The sequence below is a fragment of the Chiloscyllium plagiosum genome, unplaced genomic scaffold, assembly GCF_037043375.1.
Source record: "Chiloscyllium plagiosum isolate Xiang-an unplaced genomic scaffold, Cpla_swu_hap1 HiC_scaffold_4, whole genome shotgun sequence".
Classification (NCBI taxonomy): domain Eukaryota; kingdom Metazoa; phylum Chordata; class Chondrichthyes; order Orectolobiformes; family Hemiscylliidae; genus Chiloscyllium; species Chiloscyllium plagiosum.
This window is the reverse complement of record NW_028270142.1, coordinates 107,446,636-107,473,243: the sequence shown is the minus strand read 5'-3', so window position 1 is coordinate 107,473,243 and position 26,608 is coordinate 107,446,636. Positions and strand designations below refer to the sequence as shown.

Below are 26,608 nucleotides of genomic sequence, written 5' to 3'. Positions count from 1 at the left end.
ATCCTGACAGTAAACTGATCCAGGGAGGGAGCTTGTCAGTAATGTGGTGCCCTTATTTTGAATCCCCAGCCCCTCCCCCTTCCTCCTCCCTCCCCCACCCATCCCAACGGCCTGAGTTAAGGAAAAGAAAACATTGCCAGTCTCATGGCTGGCTTCCACTGATTCACCTCAGCTGCCTGTGTCCTGCTCACCTTTGGTCCCTCTGTTGAGCAGTGTTTTCCGTGGGATCATTATTCACAATCATTGTTACAGTGAGCAAAATGAAGCATTAACTCCACACACACTGCACTCTTCGGTTTTTCACTCTAATATCCTTCTTAATGACAATCGTGCAGTTAGGCATTTGAGCAATCTTCGTAAATATTTAATGATCACTTATTTCATTTTTCTTTGCAAACGTGTTTCAACACAACAGGGCAGGGTCTTCTCTTCAGTAATGAAGTTTATATCACAAAACATTATTGTTCTGAAGCAACAAGCAATTAAGTACATTCCAAGGTAACTCAAAATCAATTAAAATTTCAAAATGGATTGACAAAAGGCACAGAAGAGTTCTACAGTCAGAGACTGATACGAACAATTCCCGTAATCTGTGGTTGGGGATGAGCAGCTGCTGTCTGCTTAATATGTAAAGTCTGAGACCTGGCTTCTGACAGAGACAGGAGGATATTAAGATGATGGTATCGCATTGCTGACAGGTTCTCCCCCACTCCCAAGTAGTTTTACTTTCAGGATTGTTGGGGAATTGACCTCAACCAAGGAGGGCCCTAATTTAAAATCATGTTGCATCACATTGTTTAACTCGAAGGATCAGGAGACCTGCAAAGTGCTAAATCCTGTGGCAAAATCTGGCAGCAGACCAGAGCAGACTAGGCAAGTTGTTTTCTCATTTCTGACCCAACAAAAGAAAGCTTGAGCTTCTCTCTTCCTGAGCTTTACCCTTTCTTCCTCCTGCCTTGACTGTCCAACTCCACCACCCTCCCATCTCACTGATCTTGTTTAAGAGCCTTCTCTCGGGAACACATCACTAGCTACCTCCAGTCTAACTTCAGGCTCTTACTAATTATCTGGTGGCCTGTATGCAGTGTCTGTGACCTTCCTGTGTTATGGAGCTGAATTAACCAAATCCAAACTTCGATTGAATAGATCCATTTTGGGGGCTAATTTCTACACTCAAAAAGGTAAGAAAATTCAGTGGAAAATAAACTCCTCGGAAATGTCAGCCCTAAATGTCTTCAGGTCAGATACTCTCTGATCAGTTCACAGTAACCTCCTTCAATACAGGGATCCTAGAAAGTTCCCCAAATCCCAACTCAAAACATCCTTTAATTCCCATGTAGACTGCTCACTTTAGCAAAACCATGATAGTTTTTAGGATATTTGTTCAAAACTATGAGAAATACATTGGCAATGACTCAACCTGATTTTGCATTAGTTTGGGTCCAACTCAAATTGAGCTTGCACAGGTGAAACAATGGCATGCAAGTCGTTCTGCTATAATGCGCATTTAGTCAACACTAATTCACTGTAATGCGACTGATGAATTGGGGACGCTGGTTCTAAAGCGTGTACTTCTAAAACGTGTGTTGGCTCCTACACAATGACAGAACCAACACTTTAAGCATCGTTTCTAAAGTGCAATTTTTCTGTAATGTGGGGTTGCACCAGAATGCAACTATTGTCTTGTAGACGAACTAACTACACGGGCTCGGGGTGACCCAGCCCCATTTGTTTTTAAATCACTTTCTCAAGCAATCCTCCTTCACACATTAATCTTTCTCAAGAGTTAGCAAAATTTCTTCAACCAACTTTGCAGATACGTCGTTCTCTGTTCACACTGAACTACTTGACTCAGTTAGAAATTGTTCTTGGTGGCAGGAAAACAGGGGGTGCATTGGGAGTGGGTGTTATTAAACAGTATTACATCTATGCTTCACTTTATATCCCAGTCTTACAGCTGCAATAGAGCCAAATGTTTCAGCCGTTACCGCTATCATCCAAGCAAGGTTTTTACTCCTCTGCTTCAGTTGAGAAGCATCCCCAGCTTCTTATTCTAATTTTATATCCTCCAGCAGGAACTTGTCATTATGGATGCTGAATTCTTTTATATAAAAAAAAACAGGTTGGACGAAATCCTATCTTTACTAAAGCAGGCAATGTTAAACCGATTAGAGACAAACAAACTGGTACTCCCACACTTTCACAGGTGCACGTTGTTCCCCACAAGTTGAGTATGGATACAGCCATAGTCCATACTGTCACACTCCTGAGCAGAGTGCAGCAAGATTAGTGTATAGAGCTGCTTCAGGGTTGGGTCATACGAACGGGGGGAGGCCATTCAGCCCCTCAAGCCTGTTCTGTCTTTCAATGAGATCATGGCTGATCTGCCATTTAAATCCAAATACCTGCCTAACTGAACTCTCTGCATAGACATTTTTAGCTTTCAAACAATCAATCTCAATTTTTTTGATTTAGCATCAATCGCCATTTGCAGAAAATAATTCCAAACTCATGCCATCATTTACGTGAAGCTGTTTTTTTCCCCCCAGTTTTACTCTTGAAACCTTTAGGCTGTAACTTTATGATCAGGCCCATTAATATTTTACTCACCAACCGACAGAAATAGATTTTCACCAACCATCCAATCCATTCCCCCTAATGTCTTGAGAACTTCAAATAAAACACCCAAGAAATATCTAAGTTCCCTGAATATAATTTTAGTTAATGTAATCTCCCCATATAATTTAGTTACTGAATTTCACATATCACTCTGCTAAACCTACACTCCCTCCCTCCACTTTAATGTATGGTATCCAGAATCACAGATCTTTGCAGGGGTGACCAACCAAGACCTTGTATGGCTGGACCTTGACCTCTTATATTCTAGTCCTCGAGATATTAGGCATATTGTTCAGTCTGTACCTGCTCATGATACCTTAAGCAGGCTGTGTACCTGTAACTTCCAAATCTCTGTGGGATCTCCTTTTTTTGAGTATTCACAATTCGTAGAGTCATAGAGATGTACAGCATGGAAACAGACCCTTCGGTCCAACCCGTCCATGCCGACCAGATATCCCAACCCAATCTAGTCCCACCTCCCAGCACCCGGCTCATATCCCTCCAAACCCTTCCAATTTATATACCCATCCAAATGCCTCTTAAATGTTGCAATTGCACCAGCCTCCACCACTTACCCCGGCAGCTCATTCCATACACGTACCACTCTCTGTGTGAAAAAGTTGCCCCTTAGGTCTCTTTTATATCTTTCCCCTCTCACCCTAAACCTATGGCCTCTAGTTCTGGATTCCCTGACCCCAGGGAAAAGACTTTGCCTATTTACCCTGTCCATGCCCCTCAATTTCATAAACCTCTATAAGGTCACCCCTTCAGCCTCCAATGCTCCAGGGAAAACAGCCCCAGCCTGTTCAGCCTCTCCCTATAGCTCAAATCTTCCAACCCTGGCAACATCCTTGTAAATCTTTTCTGAACCCTTTCAAGTTTCACAACATCTTTCCGATAGGAAGGACCAGAATTGCATGCAATATTCCAACAGTGGCCTAACCAATGTCCTCCCAACTGCAGCATGTTCTCCCAACTCCTGTACTCAATACTCTGACCAATAAAGGAAAGCATACCAAATGCCTTCAGAAGGTATCGTGCTCTATCTTTTTAGGTTTATCTTTATATCCAAACTTTGCATTAAAATCCATTTGCCATAGCTTTGCCCATTCACATCCTCTATCAACATCAACATCAGAAGTGTAAATGGGAAGTTATAATGTTGCCTTTACTTGTGGCATGGACAAATTTGGATATGTGACTTTCTGTTCCTGCATCTAAATTACCAAGTGAACAGCTGGACCAAAACACAGATCATGTGGGACATTATCACTCACACTTATCCATAACCCCTACTCTCAGTCTCCTTCTTCTCAGGCAATTTATTTACCCAGGTCATCAATTCCACAAGCTTCAACATTAGATTGCAATCTCTATTAACTGCCTTCTGGATGTCCTTATAAATAACATACACAGATATTCTCCTGTCACCGCTTCAAAAAATTCAAATCAGATTCATCTGGCATGACCTATTCTTTACAAATCCGTATGGACTCTCCCTGATCAGCTGAAAAGCTTCAGTCATCCTTGACTTAATTATAGATTCCAGCCATTTCCCAAGAACAGATGTTAAACTAACTAGTCTATAATTCCCTGGTTTCCTTCTCCCACATTTCTTAAATAAACATCCCCTATAGTGGGAATGCTTTAAAACATAATTTGAAGTCTCACTATCAAGCTGAGTGTTGATCAGAGATCAGTCATTCATTTCAGTTTGCATCACCAATTCCTGCTTTGGGAGCTGGGTTCAGCGTAATTTATAACACTGCTAGCTTTTAATCACAAAGGAACTTTAAATCTCAGTCCATCTTCATTATTACTGATGGCTGACTTTGCACATGTTTGAACGTGTTCTTACATGACAAATGGTTTATCAGTGTTTGGGGTCAAGCGAATATTATCGCATCCCATACCAGCTTACAAGCTCAGTTTCTAAAGAGGATGACAGGGAGGGGGGAAAAGACAGCAGAGGGGAGGAGAAAGGAGAAGAGCAGGACAGGAGGGCAGATTGGAAGGAGTGAGAGGAGAGTAGGAAGCAGAAGGGGAAAACTGGAGGGAGAGAGCAAAGGTAAGTGCGTACTGGGGCTGGGGTGGCGTAAAAAGCAGATAAATTGGAGACAGAAGAGAAATATAGGCAATGGTAGGAATAAAAAAAAAGTAGGCTATCAGAAAAGGAAAAACCAGATCCTTTGAGAGGCTGCTCCAGCAATAAATATAAACATGAATGGTCCACACCATCCCATTCACATTGGTGGGTGGAAGAGGAGGTAGGGAGGTAGAGGAGTAGATGTGGCAAAATATATTTTGTGGGGGTAGGGGTGGTGAGGAGCACACCCTGGCAGATGGCCACACAGATACCATTTCCTTTTGAGAGATATAATGAATTGGATTCTATTCTTCTTTTAGGCCCTTACAGAATATAACAACTTGTGCAAAAACAGAATCTTCTCATCATTCCCCTGGGTTTTTCACCAATTATCTCAAAACTGTGTTCAAGTTAACGACTCTCATGCCAATAGAAACATTTTCTCCTTATCAAAATTTTGAACGCCTCCATTAAATCTCCCCTTAACCTTTCTTGCTATAAGTCAAATCATCCGAGCCTTTCCAGTTTCCCACCATAACTGAAGTCCTTTGTTCCTGCCCTATTCTGGCAAATCTCTGCAACCTCTCCATGGCCATGAATCTCTGTGTGAGCTGGAGTCAGAGGGTGTAGGTTACTACATCACAACAGACAAGAAGAAACTAAAACAGCAAAAGTTGGAAAAACTCAATGCCAAGCAATATCTGTGGGGAGAGAAACAGTGTTAATGTTTCAGATCAACAATCTTTCAACAAGGCTGGAAAGCACTTAGACATTTAAACAGGTAATTAATTAAGTACAGAGACAGGGAAGGAAGAGTCCCTGGGGGTTGGTGGTGTAAAAGACTCAGGGAAAATGTCTGAACAAAGTGGAAGCCTAGACAATTTGAATGATAAAATGGGTGATAAAATGGGTGATGGCAATGCAAGTGAGCTGGTAAAGGTAAAAAGTAAAGAAAGGTGTAACACAAATAGAATTCAATTAAATGTTGGATTTTCTGTATTTACATTGCCATTACAATTTATTTTCTACATTCATAATAGAAATTGCCCATGATCTGTACTTTGCCGTCTAGCAGAAAGTCGTAATTATACTGCTACAAGTTGGACCATCAGATTCTCCTGTCTATGGACCAAACAAATTTAATAAAGAAGAAAAGAATAACAAGTAGTACATATAGTTGAGAGATTTTTGTCGGATAATGGATCCTGTAAGGAACTTAAGCCCTTCTTGAACATTCAATGCAGTTCGTGCAAATACGTCCCACCACTGGAATACCATACCATTTGTTTGATGGGCATCTATTGCCTAGTGGCCTCCTCCGAGTGGCAAGATGCTGTTGCGCAGCTTTATGATAACAGCATGTATAATTTAAGAAAAAAATGTTTAAAAATGGTGGGCATTGCAATTTTTTCCAGTGTAAAAAGAAAAACAGAATCAGCACTGTGCCACAGTCACACTTGTCTGAATATGTACTTTGGTAATGAAGTGTTTACTCACCAGCAACTTGTAGTTACACTCAAAAGAGTCTCAAAGACAACCAATGATAAACACGCAGTCAAAACCTAAACACACAAAAATACATACATTTACATATTTACAGTTTTCTCTTCTTCCATCCAACTCTTTTTCTATCTGACCTGAAAAAGTGATCTGTGCAGAATGAAGATTCAAACTGGCGAAGAATAACTGGTGAACTATAATAAAGGGGACTTTCAATTCTTGGAACACCCCAACCTACGTCTATTCCCATCCAACGGCCCAGACAAGAACTGACAAATTTCACAATGACTGCCTAGAGCCTGTAAATCACAGAGATATAACGTTACTTCAGTTCCCAAGTAACATAGATCACTCTAATTGATAGAAACTAATGCACTAAGTTATTTCATTATCCTTAATATTTATTAAGTTTGGAAAACTAGAATGGTAGATACAAGGAATATTAACATTCCTCATCAAAATATTTATTATTCATACCGCACTACCTGAGGTTACCATGAAGAACTCTTCTTTTCAAACCTTCCCCCCCTTCCCCCATTTTGCCTGAAACGTGGTGGCCCTTAGGTTAAACCACCACCAGTTACCTCTGACTCTGATGAGAAGCAGCCCTATGGGTCCTGTAGAATTATGGTAATTTTACTTTAATTTAATATACCAGGAGCAAATGGAGCAATCAAAAATATGGAAAATAGTCCAAATGTAGAAGGCACAAGTGAATAATCCATTTGGATATAAAATATCTTTCTTATGGGACAAATAACAAATTAGATTACCAGACCATCTGTCTATAGAGTAAACAAAAATCAGCTACTATACAGTCAAGAACTTTCAGTACTCTTATTTACATTATTTCGCTCGTAAAGCTTTATTCACACCACAAAACAACAAAATGACAGACTTAAATTTGTATTCTGAGCAAATTGCAATAACCACTTCTCTGCACCCAGAACGTGGAAATTGAATAAAGCAAGCAGCTCCTGGATCAATCTCTCTCTTCACAGATGATTTTAGGAAGCATGTACTCATTGGTTGCAGGTTGCTTAGTCAGGGCTATCAGTGAGTGACGGACATTTCCACAGAATGTGCAAGTGAAGGCTGTAGTTGCTGTTGTGAACAATTGGATCTGTCCTTCCTTAATGTGCTGGCTCTTTGCTCAGTCTCTGTAGGATTCTTAATGTAGCATCCAAAGGCATGATCCCTGATCTGAGCTGTTCACTGGCGATGGTCGATGTGGTACACAGAGAGGGACTCCTTGAAACGCTTGCATGGTGCTCTTCTGTTTAGAGTGGTCAGTTCACTGTATGGCACGATCTTGGACAGCTGTCATTCATCTATTCAACATGAGCCACCCAATACAATTAACGTTGCAGGAGGATGGCCTTGGTGTCAGTGACATTAGCTGTTTCCAAGACTTCAAAATGATTGTGATGTGGTCTTGCCAGTTGATACTGCAGAGGTAACACTGATAGAAGTGCACTTGAAAGCAACACTTGAAAGCAACCCGAGACTTGGCACAAGCTGGATGGAGAAGAGGTGAGGACAACAGCTTTGTAGATTTTGAGTCTGGTCTATGTTCTCAGGATGTGGTTGCTCCCTATTTGTTTCTAGTGTCTGCAGAATACACTATTTCCTTTAGAAAACCTATTATCCACTTCATCTTGTTTGATGCCATCGTTGAAAAAGATGTTCTTCTGCGTGGTATTGAGGACAATGCTGAATGGCTTATATTCTTTGTGGACTAGAGGCTGATGCAGGTCTTCACTTTTCAAGCTAATTTTTAATCTGAAGAGTTTGCACCTCAGAAACGTGTTGTTATACATTGCAGGTCTGGCAAGTGTGGGGCAACAGCATGGAGTCCTCAGTGAAAATAAGTTCATCGGTAAGTTTTTCCTGTGTTTTTGGTGTTGTCATTGCCTCAACATAAAAGTGGCATCATAGCTCCAAAAATGCTGGTGCTGAGTTTGACACTGAAAGTTTCCAAGTACTGCATTAGTGAGAGACAAAATTACTCTTTCCTCCTGCTACAATTAGATTTATTATGAATTAGCATCCTCAACTTTCTTCACAGGGAGTTGTACGTCATCGAGAAATAACTCTGCTAACAAAATAATATTCTTCACAGACAATTTAGACCAGATAGACAAATGGGAACAATGCCACCTGCAGTTGTGGGTCTATCTACACCAAAGTCATACGGCAACACGATCACGTGATAGGTCCTTCCACATCTATAATAGTTTCTATTCTGAGAAGATCACTAATGACCTTGTACTGTGTTGATGTTCTTCCAGGGCACTGGAGATGTCAAACAGCATGTGCAACCAACTATCTGGGTTTGAACACTGGTCTCAACTGACATTTGAATTCAGCTGGACTTCCAAGGGCTGAATTTTCCCTACAGGCTTCTAGAACTCACTTGTTTAGAGACAAAAATAAACTGCAGATACTAGAATCCAAAGTAGACAGACAGGAGGCTGGAAGAACATAGCAAGGCAGGCAGCATCAGTTGGTGAAGTCAACGTTTCGGGTGTAAACTTTCTTCAGGACCCACCCCTCCTCCCTGCCACCTACCAGATTAATTCCTCCCACTGACCAACCCGGTCATACCCTCTACCTGTCTTCACCTCTTCCCCACTTCATCACCCTGCTCCTGTCACTCCCATTATCTGCAGCACCCCCTACACCTACCCGCAGTCCTGAAGAAGGGATATACCTGAAACGTTGACTTCTGAAACCCGCTGTCAGGCTCAAACGTGGGTCAGAGGGCCAAACTGTGGAACACAACCATTGTCCCTAGACACTTAGCAAAAAGCTGACAAGTTTCCCTCCCTGCCACTGGGGGATGCAATCAGTGGCAGGAACACATTGAGGAGCCATACCTAGAGCAGGAAAATTCCACCTGCTAATTCCAAAGCATCAAAGCAGCTAGAAGCTTTAATGGGACAGTTGGACCTTAAAACAAAAACAGAAATTGCTGGAAAGGCTCAGCAGGTCGGGCAGCATCTGTGGAGAGAAATCAGAGTTAACGTTTCAGATTCAGTGACCCTTCCTCAGAATGGATTTGATCTGCTCAATGGCCATTTCTTATAATTGATTTTGCGTATGCAGAGTTATATTTAATGCTATGAATAATATACAAATTTCTCTCGTGAGTCTTCACAATTATTGGTTAACAGATGCCGCAAACAAATCAGTTAAATAATTATAAGGATAAAATCAAGATTAGTTTAATGATACTATGACTGCCTTTGTGGTTTGGTGCAGAGATGTCCAGGGCAGTGTGAGCACTCATCAGTTTGTTATTATGGAATGTGGGCTTTCAGTGTTTACTCTCTGAAGTCTCATTTCATTATTGTGGTGTTTGTGTTCAAAAAGCATATTCTTTGAAATTCTCTTCAATTGGATTTTCAAAGGAAGTGTATTTCTGGCATTTAGACAATGATATAATCTGTACAAAATGTATTGGAACAAAACATTTTACAAATGAGACACATAGCAAATAAAAAGATCGATTACTAATGACTGTAAAAGGTAACTAACAAAGCATGGTTATACGAGAAAACTATGGTAATAAAGGTCCTGGTAGCATATTAAATAGACTTGGTAGAACAAAATAGGCCACAAGTCTTCCCAAGGGACTCATGCCAAGGCTTCAGCTTTTCACATGGACATCACTGAAGGGACAGAGTATCATACATCAAAGTTAGTAGATGGTACTAAAAGGGGAGGCACAATAACCAATGCAGATGGAGCAGAACTTTAAAAAAACAACCAGCAGATTCAGTAGTTGGCAAATGGAGCTCAGTGAGAGGAAATGTGCAGACATCTACATTGATTTCAGATGTCGGTGTACATAAATCACTAAAACTAGTGGCTAGCTACAAAGCAAATATCAAAAAAGACTAATAGAATATTTGCATTTATCTCAATAGGCCTGAAATACAGAGGAGAGGAAGTGATGTTTCGGTTTGACAGGAAGTCTGAGCTCAGCTGGGAGTATTGCCTTTAGTCCTGGGTGCTGCATCTCAGAACAGGTACAATTGCCTTGGAGAGAGTGCAGTGCAGATTCAACAGAATGAGTGACCAGGTTATAATGACTGCAAGGCCTCAAATAGGAGTGCAGGTTTCATAAACTTGACATTTATTGCTTTGAGCATTATACATCAGGAATGGTGCCTATAAAGAAAATGATTCACTCAGGTAGCAAGTATGAAAGTATTTCCTCTTCCATGAGGAGACAGAAACTTCTAACTAGAGCTTGGCCATTCAGTGCTTCAGAAGTGTTTTGTCAGGTAAGGGTTTCAACTGGTGAGGTGGATAAATGACAATATTTCAACTATTCTGACTGAATGATGGAACAGGTAAGGGGCCGAATGGCTTATTTGAGTATCTACACATTAGAATTGAAACTATCTCCAAAATGCTAACCAACATTGCACTGTCCTCTTAACAGATTTTTTGCTGCTTTAAATGACCAGTTGATCTGTAATTAATCTTCCAATTTGCAATTCTGAAATCTAATATGCAATATCATTATCCACTAAACACCAAATTTTGTAATAATTATCTCTAATAGAAGAGAATCTAACCAGTTCTCCTTGCATGCTGGGTGATCCCACAACAGATCAGGTCAAAACTTTACAGTCCTACCACACTGAGTCATGTATGTCGGGAGTGGAGGACGTGGAGCCATATACATCCCTACTTCCAGAGATCAGAGAGACCTACAAGGCAGTGCAAGAGATGAGGTTGAAGCATTTGCAAACTTCTTTAAATCAGCAGCACTGGTCTCTCTCAGCCTCATTCTGAACTCCCTAATTTCAAAGATGCTTCACCCCAAATTCAATTCACTCAAAAAGTATTAAAAACTGCAAAGACACCAGATACAATAACTTTCCAGCTTTCAAGAACTCGCAATAGCATAATTAGCTCATTGATGCTTTGTTCAGATCCCATCAGGGCCATAACTCCTGGCTCAATTATAGTCTTGGTCCAAAAATGCACAAAAGACACTTTTTAGGATGACTGCATTTGACAGTGTGTGGTAAGAAAGAGTGCCAAGGCCATTGTCTTTGCTCGTGAACATTTTCACCAATACCCACTTGAAAGGGACAAAGTGACAGGCGAGTCCAACACAAACTGCTTCAAAGTGTCTTCCTCAACTTTTACTAGGCATCTGCAAAGAATGTTACTTCAGTTATGGAGATGTCATCTGAATGTGACACATAAGAAAGGGGAGCAGATGCATATTACGGACTCGCTGTCGCGAGCAGCACTCCCAATGAAGGAAGTAGGCGGCACTCCAACAGACTGTGAAACCTTCCAGATTCAACATGAAGCAGCATTTCTTCATGCCCTGGAAATTATGTAGCCAGCAGAGATACTGAATATAACACATCACCTCGCTCAAACTACATGCAAAAACTTGAGCTTTTGAAAATTGTGATAAATGAATGGCCAGACAGTATTGAGGACTTATCTGTAACTGTGATTAAATTGGGTAAATAGATATGGATTGACAGCCTGGGATGGTCCACTGTAAAATGCCAGGTGGAGAGGCACTGATGACATACAACATCATCAACAGACAATAGATGAAGTTGAGAGTAGATCTCTCAACCTTCGCAGGAACTGAATATCTTGTCATAGCAGATGACTATTCCTGACCATTGGGAGGTGGATGAGTTGATTTTGATAATTTCAGCAGCTGTTGTTGAATACCTAAAAGGATAGTTCAGCTGTTGTGACATTCCTGACATCGTTACGAGTGGCAATGACCCTCAGTTCATGAGTGAAAGATTCAGTCGCTTCATGAAAGATTGGGAAATTCAACACTGACCCCAGTCAAACAGAATGGCCAAGGCAGCAGCAGAAATAAAGCAAATCCCACACAGATGTACGCATGACAATCCTCGAACTAAGAAACACACCTACTGAAGGCATGGAAAGTAGTCGCGTACAAAGACAAATGTGATGCTGCACAGGAACAGTAACCAACTACAAGAACAGCTACGGAAGCCAGAAATAGGAACAGCTGAGTGAACTGACCAAGGTAAAATGGCAGAAAGCAAAGCTTCATTTTGACACAACTGCAAAATCATTGAACACAAGAACCAAAAGAACGGTGGATGCTGGAAATCAGAAACAAAAACAGAAAATGCTGGAGAAACACAGCAGGTCTGGCAGCATCTGTGGAGAGAAAACAGAGTTAACATTTTTCAGAACATTTTTCTCCAGAAGCTGCCAGACCGGTTGAGTTTCTCTCGCAATATCTGCTCTTGTTGCAAACCACTGTCTGAGTAGTGCATCGAAAACCAATCACGGTACAAACATTCACCGATCTCAACAAAACTTAACCCAACCTGGAACCTGTGTGGAGTAGCAGTCACTTTAATCCTCTGTAGTGGAAGTGAATGTCCAGATACAGGGTCGTAACCACAGCTATGTCTGCAACTGGTGGGCAGAGAGCTGATCAGGAAGAAATGCTACCTACACAGAACATATATCATGATTTGGAGATGCCGGTGTTGGACTGGGGTGTACAAAGTTAAAAATCACACAACACCAGGTTATAGTCCAACAGGTTTAATTGGAAGCACACTAGCTTTCAGAGCGATGCTCCTGATCACCTGATGAAGGAGCGTCGCTCCGAAAGCTAGTGTGCTTCCAATTAAACCTGTTAGAACATATATCAACCACCAGATCCAGAGGTTCACATCTACCTAACAACAGAAACAGAATGATAACAGCCACCACAGCAATAATAAATGATAATCAATGCTTCCTGGTGAAACAACATTTCCCAGACAAATAGAGAAAGATAACACACACACACACACAAGAAGAAACCAGCACTACTCAAGGACTATGTGCACAATGCCTACCCAGAGAATAAGTGTGGCAATCCTTCAATAATCTTTGGCTTTTACAACAGTGATTTTCCCATTTCAGTCCTCAAATCAAAAATACAGAAAAATAAAAAAAAGTTTCTACTTTATTGCAGAGATCATCTTGAATCCACTAGAAAAATTCTCATAACACGTTATACTTAAGATATTTAAAACTAAGAATGGAGACTATCACTTTAGCATTTGTTATAATAGTGTTTGACTCTTAAAGTTAATAGCACGGTACTTAAATTCAGTGAACCATTTTCTCCACATTATTACACTTTATAATCAGCTGTGGCACATCTCTTACAGCATCATGTGACAAACAACCTTGAACAGATGAAATCACTGATTTCCACACAACTTTTCTGGAGAGAACCGGCCTTGTGTCTAAAACAAAAATCAAAATTGTATTTTTTTTTAAATTACAGAACTGCCAAGTACAATAATTTCCTGTTTTTAGTTCATTTATCCAGAGTTATGGGCAGTCAAGATGGTTTAGAAGTCTGCAGTTTAATTTCAGGCTTCAGATGGCGTCAGGAACTGCGGAGATCAAACTGCAGCATTTAACTCATTCTCTCTCGTCCACGTGGTGTTTGTGGGAAGTGCCGTGGTCTCAGTCATAAAGACAGTGGGTGAAGTGATAGTCAAGTTGCATGGGCTAGACATAGCATGCAACTTCATTGTCATTACTGCAAAATTCAGGTCCTGATTTAACTGCAAGTTACATGAAGTGAAAGTAGCCCAAGTTGCTCAGTCAGGAAGGAAAATCAGCAAATGAATTTTGATTCTTGAATATGACAAAACATGAATTCAAAAGAATCTAAATAGCACATTTTGTAAATTTCCACAAACTCTCCACCTGATGGAGAAAACAAATAAAGAAAAAATAATGACACGTGAACTCTTTTGAAAAAAAAAGATATTCTCAAAATACAAAAGTGCAATTTGTGATGACCATTGAAATTTGCTTTTTTCTCCCGAATTGTGTTTGGCCATGATTTAATGGCGCACTTTCCAGTTTTTGAGCAGTCACTTTTAATGTAGTAGTCCATTCCTCACCTTGGGGCACCATAATAAAAACAGATACTGCCCCTCAACCGAAGCCCAAATATATACATTGCAAACCAGGGGAGCTGCTGGACAGTGATGGGTTTGAGGAAAAAAAAAATGGCAGATTGTACCATCCTTGCTCAGTGAAGCTCAAGTCATCTAGGGTGACTATTCCACCATTGCCTCGCTGAAAGCAAATGTCTGTGGATTAAATCTGTGACTTCACTAATTGGCTAAAAATCAGAAGAATTTCATTGTGACTTTATGATTTTGAAATAAAATATTTAACGATACAATATATTTTGTACCCTCAGTAAAAACAAAACCTGGTATTTCTATCGAGAATTTACTGTGACAAAGCATCCTGAGGCACTTCGAGCAGCATTACAAAGCAAAATGGTACTGAACTCCAAAGGGAGCACTCGTTCAAATGGTTAGAGATAGGTTTTAAGGAAAGTTTGAGAGAAGGAAAGCCATGTAAAAGCAATGTAAAATTTTAGGGAGTAAACTCTAAAGCTGAGTTTTACAAGTTAAAAGGATAGTCACCACTGCCCAAGCAATTAGAATTGGAGGTTTTTAAAGAGGTCAGAATTAGAGAACTGGGGACTTCAGGAAGAATATGGGGCTGGCAGAGATTTGAAATATGGGGTAAAGGAAGAAGGGAACTGAAAATGAAAGATTTTTAATAGATGTGAATAGCTTCTTTCTGTCTTGCTCATAGCCCAAGTTGTTCACTCACCTGACAAGCCGTCACCTTTTTGTTGGCTGTTCATAATCAGTGCTTAGTCAACAAACCCATCAAGTTCACCTGGAAACAACCTCTCAGCTCCAGTTCATCTGCACATCGCCTGAATCTTCAGCTACACAAACAGCTTTCAGAATGGGTAACAAATATCTTCTTTTCAAAATGCAGCCATCCTTGTAAGCCCCTGTGTTTCTAAACAGTTTTATTTTCTCATTTCAGTCCACATTTTAAAAAAAAAATCACAAAAATACAAAGACGTGGTCTTTATAATTGTTTGACCAGGTGTAAGTGAGGGGGTCAAGGAGTGCGCGGTTGATGGTCGACTGAGTGTTAACAGCAGCAGGGTTCTGGATTATGGAGTAATGTGGGAAGCAATCCATGAATATGTTGAATAGAAGCAATAAATACACAGTGCATGGCAGCAGTCAATGAGCTGAGGCAATGACAGACTAAGAGGATACTGGGCTGAACAAAGATCGTTCTAAGGTGCTGTGAATATATAGTTGACAGCTCACCAACAATGTTAACAGACTTGTTCAATCTTTCAGATTTTCCAGGGAATGGACTGAGTCAATGGTTAGGGAGCGGAGTTTGTGATGGGGTCCAAAGGTAACAGTTTTAGTTTTCCCAATATTTAACACCAGAAGCAGACAAAGCATCTATAGTTTAGAGACAGAGAGCAAAGGTGAAGAGGGATGCTGAGAGGTCGAGTTCGGGATCATCATCACATACGTGAGAACTATTGTGTTTTTGGAGAATGTCATTAAAGAAGCGCCCGCAGATGAGAAATAGGAGGGGTCCAAGAAGAGAACGTGGAGGACACCAGAGGTAACTACAGTCGTGAGAAATTAAACCATTGTAGGTGATTCCTTGGTTTTGATTAGATAGAGAAGAAAGGGAGTAAGCAAGCACATTCTCAACCCATTAGACAACAATGAGGAGACAATGGAGGAAGATGGTGAGATCAACCATGCAAAAGGATACATACAGGTCAAGAAAGAGGAGGAAAAGTGCACTACCTTTGCCACAATTCCACTGGATGTAATTGATGACTTTAGTAATAGCTGTTTCAATGTTACAGAATGGGTTGGACAAAATGAGGGAAGTGGCAGAGGTTCTGAACTGAAGGTCTCAAATCTCAATCTACAAAGGCGGCCATGAGCTCTTCACTTGTGCTTAGAGTAGACAGGGGAGAGGGTTGAAGAAAATAAATGTCTACATATGTCCGAATGCACCTTCCAGCAAATTAAGTACTCTACAACAGCAAGTACATTTCAAATTTGGGAAATGAAGCAGCTAAATTGCACAAAGAAAGCTCTCACAAATGGCAATATGATAACCAGATGTCGATCGTGGGATAAACATTGCCAGGGCACCATGGGTACTCCATTGTTCTTCTGCATAATAGCATGAATGATTTTTTTTTAACATCCAACATGAAAGAACAGATGAGGTCTTGGTTAAATGATTCATCTGAATGCTGGTGCCTGTGATAGTGCAACACTCCTCCATAACTATACTGCTCTGCACTGCAGTGTTAATCATATATTTCACTGAAAGAGGTTCAGTCCTTTCTTGACAGACTATCAGTCAGAAGATCTTTGGAGATTTTATTCTGTAAAACAAATACTTTCAGCTACTGTCACATCTGCATTTGTGAAGGTGTCATGGGTGAACATTGTTTTTTGGCTACCTAATTTTTAAAAATGCTGCTGAAATATAATAAATTTGAATGGCACAAATAATTTCAACGGCTAATTTTAATCAAATACTCTTGCCTTATTAAATTGAAAACTGCACTGAAGCACTTATTATAAACCACTTAATGTTTACACTTAGCAATGGTTGTCATAGATATGAAAAAATGATCAAAATAGATTAGAAATCAATTAAAAAGATAGACAATTGGCACTAATTACTTGCTCGAGTGCCACAGGGTAAAAGCAGAAATCTATGTGAACTGGATCAGAGAGCAAAGAACTGGAGGAGAAATTCCTTCAATGTTATTAGGATCTGGAACACACTGCTTGAAAAAACCTTTGGAACTATATTCCTTAGTAACTTTCAAAAGACAAATGGGTAAGTACTTGAAGATGATAAATTTGCAGAAATATGGAGCAACTTTCTTGTGTAGAACCAAACCTTTCAAGAGAACAGATAATGGAAAAGCGGGTTGAATAAACTTCCATGTTGTAAAATTCAAAGAAAATACTTGCATTTATACAGCATTTTTCACAACTACTAGATGTATAAAAGCGTTTTACTGCTAACGATCTCTGATGTGTGTTAAGTGTTGTAAACGGGAGGGTACATAGACACTGCACAGAAAAAGGTTGAGTGAGTGAGCAACAAGATGATAGAGTAAAATGCAAGGAAGTATAGCGTTCTAGGGATGTGGCTTTCAATCCCACCATAACATATACTGAATTTAAATTTCAATAATATTCTGGAACAAAACTCTAGTTTAATGTGACTACTGTCTATTATTGTAAAAATCCATCTAGCTCACTAATGTTCTCTAGGGAGGGAAATCTGCCATTCTTACCTGATCTGATTACAAATGCACACCAACATGCTTGATTATTAATAAGTTTCTCAATAAAACTATGGATTATTTGATAATCCTCAATTCCATTTTATTGTCTTTTCTCTTTAACCCACAATTTCCTTACTGATTAAAAATCTGACTATCTCAGCTTTGAATATACTTAATGACCCAGCCTTGATAGCCCTCTGTAATAAAGAATTCCATAGACTTGTTAGCCTCAGAAGAAATTTCTCTTCATCTGTCTTAAGTGACAGACCTCTTACTCCAAGGTTATGTCCTCTGGTCCCAGACTCCCCCACACGGAATATAACCTCTTCACTTCTATACTGTCACATCAAACGACCTTGCAGTGCCTCTGTAGGTCAGATCAGGTGAGAATGGCAGATTTCCTGTCCCAAAAAGATATAAATGAACCAAACGAGTTTTTACAGTGTGGGCACCATAACAGTTAGAGTCATAGAGATGTATAGCACGGAAACAGACCCTTTGGTCCAATTCATCCATGCTGACCAGATATCCAAATCCAATCTAGTTGCTTTTTGTCAAGTCCCCTAAGAATATTGGATGTTTCACAGTAAGACACCTCTCATTCTTCTAAACTCCAATGAGCAAGAACCCAAACGACTCAACATCTCCTCCTAAGAAAATCCCTCCATGTCCGGATCAATCTGGTGACCCTTCCTTGGTCACCTCCAATGCTTTTCCTTTGACCAAAACTTCACAGTATTCTAGGTGTGGTCTAAGCAGAACCTTATATAGTTTTAGCAAGACTTCACTCCTTCTATACTCTGTCCCCACTGAAGCAAACGCCAACATTCCATTGGTGTTCACTATTACCCACTTAACTTGGATGCTTACTCTTTGTGAGTCATGCATGAGAACTTCCAAATCCTTCTATGGTGTAGGTATTTGTAATCTTTCTCCATTTAAATGATGGCAAGTCCAAAACTAACAGGCATGGGTTTAAGATGAGGGGGCAAGATTTAAAAGGGACCTCAGGGGCAACTTTTTCACATGGAGGGTGGTACGTATATGGAACGAGCTGCCAGAGGAAGTGATACAATTACAACATTTAAAAGGCTTCTGGATGGGGATATGAATAGGAAGGGTTTGGAGGGATATGGACCAAATGCTGGCCAGCGGGACTAGATTAATTTAGGATATTAATTGGATTGAAGGGTTTGTTTCCACTGTAGAGATCTATGTCTCTAAATAATATTCTGCTCTTCTATTCTTCCAGTCAAAGTGCATAAGCTCACCTTTCCCGACATATTCCACCTACCAAGGTTTTGCCCACCCACTTAACCTGATAACCTCCCTCAGCAGACTTTGTGATACACTCACCACTTGCCTTCCCACCGATTTTTTATGACATATGCAAATGTGGCAATAGTATATTCACTTTCCTGCTCCAAATCATTTGCGTACATTGTAAATAATTGGGACCCCTGCACTGATCCCTGTGGAATTACAAATTTCTACCATAAAATGTGGCCCTTTCACGAACTCTTGTCTTTATTAGTTAGCCAATCCGCTATCAATACAAATATACTCCTAACAACACCATGGACTCTTATCCTGTTTAATCTAATGTAACGTAAATCCAAATACATTAGATTTACTGCATCCCTGTCATCTATTCTGCTCGATACTCTTCAAAGAATTCTAACATAGTTATCAGGTATGATTTTACCTTCATGAAGCCATGCTGACTCTGCTCGACTATATTGCATATTTCTCAATATTCTACTAATACATCCTTCATAACAGACTGTAGCATTTTAATGATAACATATGTTATGCTAATCGGTCTGCAGCTACCTATTTTTTGTCTCCCTCTTTTTTTTGAATAAAGGTGCAATATGATAATAGCCAAATAATCGAGTTTTAATTAACAGTGAATTAAGGAACAAATACTCACATCTGGTATACAACTACGCATCAAAATCATACCACACAATCCTTTTACCATGTTTTTTCCTCTCCTGTAGGGCAGATGAGACCTCAACTGAATGCATCATCTGAAAGCAATTTGTTTATGAAATATTACTGTTCAAACACCAAGTGAAAAGTTATTTGTTCCTTGAAGCTTATATAACTCTGCCACCATAACTAGAGGGCATAGGTTTAAGGTGAGGGGGGGGGGGGGGTAAAAATTTAAAAGAGACCCAAGGGGCAACTTTTTCACGCAGAGAGTGTGGTGCGTGTATGGAATGAGCTACCAGAGGAAGTGGGGGAGGCTAGTACAATTGCAACATTTAAAAGGCATCTGGATGCGCATGAATAAGAAGGGTTGAGGGGGATATGGGCCAAGTACGGGCAAATGGGACTAGATTGATTTATGATATCTGGTTGGTATGGACGAGTTGGACCAAAGGGTCTGTTTCTGTGCTGTGCATCTTTATGACTCTATAACACTGCTATAAGAATAGCAGAATCTTTGTTATATGGATAACTGGGTTATCTGCTTCATGTTTGATGCAGTTAATTGCAAAGTGGGTACAACTTTGGAGCAAATGCATAGTCACAATGTTTCAGAAAAACAAAGTGAAAAACTGTGGATTGCCTGTGATTCCACCTTGCCCGAATTTCTCCATCTGCTTTGGTATTACTATTTCATCTTCACCCTTTTTATACCCTAGTCTGTTTACTCTAATTATTTTTTTAAACTTACAGCTGCCTTTTCTCTTGCTTCACTGCTCCTGTCATAATTGAGTGGGGACAAGCAAAAGCTACCTCAATAGTGTAAAACCAATTGAAAGACCAAGTGATCAAAATGGACATGATCAAGATCTGTATCAAGAAAATCCATCCATCACAGAAAAGATGTGATTAGCAATTATAAAATCGTCCACAGCATCAAAAAAGTTTATGAAATAGCAGCGATTTTGTTCACAAGATAGGTGTCGATGAAAAAAAATCCAATTTAAATCAAAGTTGCCAAAATACAGCCTCCAACTAATTTCTACAAGATTCCAACATTTTTCATCTACATCATAGCCATGAGTCTATTCAGCAATAATATATATTCACACTGGAAAAAATGTCCCAGGATGTTTGACAAACTGAACATACTTATTTTGGAGTACATCTTTTACACCTCAGAGACTGAACATGTTCATTCAACAGTTACCTCTTGACTTAAACCCAGATTTAGTGTTAAATGAACAGCATGTGTGCAAACTCTCACACCAGATTCATTTGAGGTCAAGTAATTGTTAGGAAGTGCCTGACATATATGACAAATCCAAAAATAAGCAAAATATAATGAGGACAAGCATCTTTGATCATGAAAGCGTGATGTTTATTTGTTAGAAAATAAGTAGAAAGCAAGAACTGTAGATGCTGGAGAGACTTATGCGTGTGGTGCTGGTAAAGCACAGCAGGTCAGGCAGTATCCGAGGAGCAGGAGAATTGACGTTTCGGGCATAAGCCCCTCATCAGGAGTGAGGTTTGTGGGTCGGGGGTGGGGGCTGAGAAATAAATGGGAGGGGGGGGGGTGGGGTTGGGGAAGACAGCTGAGAATGTGATAAAATAAGCGAAGCCGGAAAAAAAAAGATTGACTGTCAGCAAACAAATCCAGTATCAAACCACTCAGGCAAATAAAATACACAGATAATGATCGAATGTTGTCCAATAGATTTTAAAAGGGGGAGAAAAAAAAATCTTAGCTGGCTGGAAAGATTCAGAATTAAGATGGGTAAATGGTTCATGTGTGGCTAATAATGTTGACAAATACAATAGTCAATAGCTAAGATCAGACAAGGCAGAATTATATTGTTATGAAAGAATTAGCATAGTCCAATTAAATAATAACATGACTGTGGTTAAATTTGTTTGGTAGTGTTCCTGTGAAAGGCCTTGGGAAGTCTTTGTTGAAGACAAATTGTTGCTCTTTTCACTGTGTACTACATCCACTAACTCTGCACATGAGGCAGGTCTCAGAACTATTCTCCTCTTGGAGTTTAATGAAGATTTTTTTTCATAATAATAGGCACAGGTTCAGAAATTGAATTTAATTGGAAAATAATTACAAGAGATGCAGCTATCAAATCAGCATCTGCATGCTTTATTGCAGATACTTGCATGACTTATGCAATTAAGTGACTGTAGTAGACGAGTTGTCTAGAGGGGTCTATCATTTCTGCACTTTATCCCTTCAGGATACATGTCACTAACGCAAAATTAATACCCAACACTGAAAAAAGGCATAGTTTTCTTACAACCTTAATCCTTTCTACACTACCAAGTGCAAGCAGCATAATTCCAAATTAAAATTACAGCTAACATTTAAAAAAAAAGTGGTAGCATTATTACACTTTAAAACTTCAGCTTAATTGTCTATGCTTATACACTGCACACAGGATACTTAGATACTCAATGTACACTGTATAATTTTTCATATACTTAATGGCACAACTCTCAAAAGTGTGCAGTGACAGAATGATGTGGGGATTTATGTACCTTAATATTTGAAGGAAGCAAACCATAGTGAGAATGTAGCAGAGCATGTGATTTTGGGCTTCATAAATAAATAAAGGTTTTGAGAATAAAAGCAGAAAAATTATGTTGAATATTTATAAATATCAGGTTGAGCTACAAAGAGTATTGCACCCAGTCTTGTACTGTAGGAAGGATGTAAGGTCCTTGAGAGGGGAGCAGAGGGGATTTATCAGAACGTAGAATGAGGCAGTCAAGCTACAATGCTGGATGAAAGAAGCTGGTATTGTTCTTCAATTAAACAATGTTGAGGAGAAAGCAAATCAATTCATAGAATTATGTCAGGTTTAGATAGATAGACAAAGAAAAACGGTTCCCCTTAACTGATTTGATAGAGGTTTTCATAATCATGAGTGGGCTGGAGGGAGTATGTGCAAACAAAGCAAGCCTGATCAGAGAAACATAGCCACTGGTCAATATATGGAATGCACTTCTTGTAAATGTGGAGGAGGCAGGTTCAATTGAGGCATTCAAGAGAGCAATGGATGATCATTTAGACAAGAAAAGGTATGCAGGTATACGGGGAAATACCTAGTACCATAGTTACTGGAGATTCGACGTTTCGGGCACAGGCCCTTCTTCCTGAAGAAGGGCCTGTGCCCGAAACGTCGAATCTCCTGTTCCCTGGATGCTGCCTGACCTGCTGTGCTGTTCCAGCAATAAAGTTTCAACTTTGATCTCCAGCATCTGCAGACCTCACTTTCTCCACCATAGTTACTGGTGCAGGCACAAATGGTCTTAACAGCCTCCTTCTGCACCGTGACAATTCTGTGATGGTACAAGTCTCAGATTTAAGGTTATAGCAGGATGCGAGGAGGAAATTTATTTACAATGGAAATGGCCTGGGACTTACTGTCTACCTGCTGATGGTCTAGTTCTGACAATAGCTAGTTACAAGGATGATAATAAATGGTCATCCAGTCATGAATTAGAAGTTTTGTGCATAACACAGTCATTGTATGCGTCAAAGTTCCTTCCTTACAATAGAAACAACATCACAACACACAAAGTGATGTAGATACCAGAAATCTGAAAGAAAAGTAGAAAGGGCTAGAGAAACTCAGCCGATCTGGCAGCACCTGGAGAGAGATAGAGACAGAGAGAGAGAGAGTTAACATTTTGAGCATGGTATGACTCTTCACAGATGCTGCCAGACTTGAATTATTCCAGAACTTAAGTGTGTTTTCATTACAATATAAACAGCATATCTGATGCACATTTCCTGCAAATAATGACATATTTTAAAAAAAAATAAAGAAATGAAGGCAAGTAATTTGAAAGGCACATAGGCCCTCAGCAATTTAAAGTTCCTAAAATGACACAATTTTGATTTGTACGTTTGCATAAGGACCAGAATGTCTATAACCCATGAATGACCTTACCAATTATATGTTTAGAAGGAGAAAGAAAGTCAGGATTCTGACCTGTAAATTGAAAAGCAATGACCTCATCCAGACTTTATGGTTTTATTGAGGCAAAACTTCACCCTAACCGTTTCTTATAAAACATTGCCTGTTTATTCTGAGTTACATGGGACACTCGCTAGTGCATGCACATAAGTCTTACATCCTACTTTCCTGTCTGTTGAATTCAGATATCATTTAACAGCAGGTTAAGTGAATTGGCTATGCTAAATTGCCGGTAGTGTTAGGTGCATTAGTCAGGGGTAAATGTAGGGGAATGAGTCTGGGTGGGTTGCTCTTCGGAGGGTCGGTGTGGACTTGTTGGGCTGAAGGGCCTGTTTCCACACTGTAGGGAATCTAATCTAATCTAAACAAAATTCTGCAAGTTTCGAAGCTCCTATTGCTTCTAAATGGGTCAAATTGCACGCAGAACAAAAGCATATCACTACCAACTCTGACAAAGGTATATCAGCAAACCAGAGAGCTAAGAATGAGTCACGAATGAGCCATATTCAACACGGACACAAACAATCAAAACCAACAAAGCAAACAGCTACCAACATAGACCACCAAAACAGTGGAATGATAATTAAATGAACAACTGAAATTTGTTTCGAAAAATCTGTCATCTGGCTTGATTATGATGATAGAAAACATTAAATTGTTTAGCACTAGAACTGCTTTTTATTCTCAAGGGTAATAGAAGGATCTTATTTTTAGTTTGAAGAATTTCGACGTTCACCTGCAGTAAAGAGACTGCCTGCTTAGTGGCAGGGTGTAAAGACAACAATCTCTCCATCAATGTCAGCAAAACAAAGGAGCTGGTCATTGACTTCAGGCAGCAGAGTGGAGGGCATGCCCCCGTCTGCATCAATGGTGCTGAACTGGAGATGGTCAAGATTGTCAAGTTCCTGGGACTGATGACCACCAACAATCTGACCTGGTCCACCTTCGGCGACACAATGGTTAAGAAAGCACAGCAACGTCCCTACTTCCTTAGGAGGCTAAGGAAATTTGGCACGTCCACAAGGATTCTTACCAATTTTTATAGATGCACCATAGAAAGCATCCTATCTGGATGTATCACAGTGTGGTATGGCAACTACTCTTTCCAAGACATTCAAGAAACTACACAGAGTCGTGAACACAGCCCAGTCCATGACAAAAACCAGCCTTCCATCCATTGACTCCATCTATACTCCATCGGTCAGAAAAGCAACCAACCTAATCAAACACCGCTCCTACCCCAGTTACAATTACACTCTCTTCCATTGGACAGGAGAGAGGTTGCAGCAAAAAGGATAAAGTTCCATAATTTTATAGTCTTACCAGACCATAGGGCTGCTCTCTCAGAGAGAGGTGGTGGTTTAACCAGGGTGGTGGCGGTAGGGTGGGGTTGGGGGGAATGAAGGGGTGTTACCCATGCCTCAGTCAAGGGGAAGGGTTGGAAAAGAGAACTTTTCATGGTATTCTCCAGGAGTTTAAATATCATGAGGCTATTTGACCTCATGAACATCAGGGCAGAAGACAGAAAAGTTTGAGTATGAACAGCTTCTTCCCTGCTGTTATCATGCTTTTGAACAGACCTCTTAAATGTTAATTCTAATCTCTCTCTCTCTGCCCCTTCTCGGTGGCTGTAACACTGTGTTCTGCACTCAGTTCTGCTACCCTGATGCACTTTATATGGTACGATCTGTCTGTATAGCACACAAAACACTTTTCACTGTATCTTGGTAGATGTGAGAATAATAAATCAATTAGTTCAGTTCCTTCAAAGTCATTTATGTGGATAGTAAGTAATTGAGATTCTAACAGGGACCCCCCCCCCCACACTCCACTTGCCACATCCTGCCAATCCAAAAACAACCCTTATAAGCCCACTCTCTGCCTCCTATCAGCTAACCAAGCCTCTATTCATGCTAATATGTTACACCCTACGTCATGCAATCTTATAAAATAAAACAAAGAATTGTGGATGCTGGAGATCCGAAACAAACAAAAACATAAGTTGCTGGAGAAACTCAACAAGCATGACAGCACCTGTGGAGAAACCAGAGTTAACATTTTGAGTGCAGTAACTCTGCTTCAGAACTTGGCCAATGAGATCCTACTTTATATAGTAAATTTTGAAGTGACACCTTATTAAAGACCAATTCAAGTATAGCACCTCTTCTGGATTCCCCTTTATCCACATTGCTTATCACTTCCTCAAAGACTAATAAAATAGTCAAACATGATTTCTCTTTCATATAGTTATGTTCATACTGCCTGACCGCATTGCAATTTTCTAACCATCTTAATATATGAGATTCTAGTGTTTTCCCGATGGTAGTTGTTAAGATTATTCAGTCTGTAGTTTCCTGCTTTAGTCTCTCTCCACTTTAGGACAGGAGAGTAACGTGCTTATTTTACAATCTAATGGGACCTTTCCAAGATTTAGAGAATTTTGAAAAATTAGAACTAATGATCCCACAGCCAGTTCTTTTAAAATGAAGTCCATCAGAACCCAGTGATTTGTCATATTTCAGTTTAGATTAGATTAGATTAGATTACTTACAGTGTGGAAACAGGCCCTTCGGCCCAACAAGTCCACACCGCCCCGCCAAAGCGCAACCCACCCATACCCCCTACATTTACCCTTTACCTAACACTACGGGCAATTTAGCATGGCCAATTCACCTGACCCGCACATCTTTGGACTGCGGGAGGAAACTGGAGCACCCGGAGGAAACCCACGCAGACACGGGGAGAACGTGCAAACTCCACACAGTCAGTCGCCTGAGGCGGGAATTGAACCCAGGTCTCTGGAGCGGTGAGGCAGCAGTGCTAACCACTGTGCCACCGTGCCGCCCAAATAATAATAATCAAGTTCTAATAAACAAGACTTTTGCTCACTGATCTGCATTGGCTCCTTGTCTGACAACATCTTAATTTTAAAATCCTTGCCCTAACTCTTGTCCTTATTTCCTCTATTGTCAAGCTCCTTTCCCAGTTCTAACCACCTCCGAACTTGGTCCAATTCTGGTTTTTCACACGGCTGCAATTTTAATTAACCCACCATTGTTGATCTTCCTTTTTCTACAATCTGTTCATGGGATGAAGGTATGACTGGCTAGGCCAGCATTTACTATCCATCTCTAATTTTCCAAAGGGCACTTATTGCTGTAGGTGTGGAGTGACAGAGGCCAGCCATCAAGGACAGCAGATCTCTGTCCCGAATGGCCATCAAAGGACCAGTAAGGATTTTACGACAGTTGACAGTGG

At 40.1% G+C, this 26,608-nt stretch overlaps 1 protein-coding gene across 7 annotated transcripts in view; it reads right to left on the bottom strand.

Annotated features, from left to right (window-relative positions):
• slc35d4 (solute carrier family 35 member D4) overlaps positions 1 to 26,608 on the bottom strand; it is a 178,172-nt gene that overhangs the window by 74,066 nt on the left and 77,498 nt on the right. For 3 of the 7 annotated variants that reach the window (XM_087986562.1, XM_087986564.1, XM_043688004.2), the window contains one exon: positions 6,203 to 6,267. The exons of 2 other annotated variants lie outside the window; for them this stretch is intronic. In XM_087986562.1, coding sequence (XP_087842688.1) covers positions 6,203 to 6,267 — 65 coding nt within the window. 2 more of the 7 variants (XM_087986565.1, XM_043688011.2) reach the window with 2 other exon arrangements.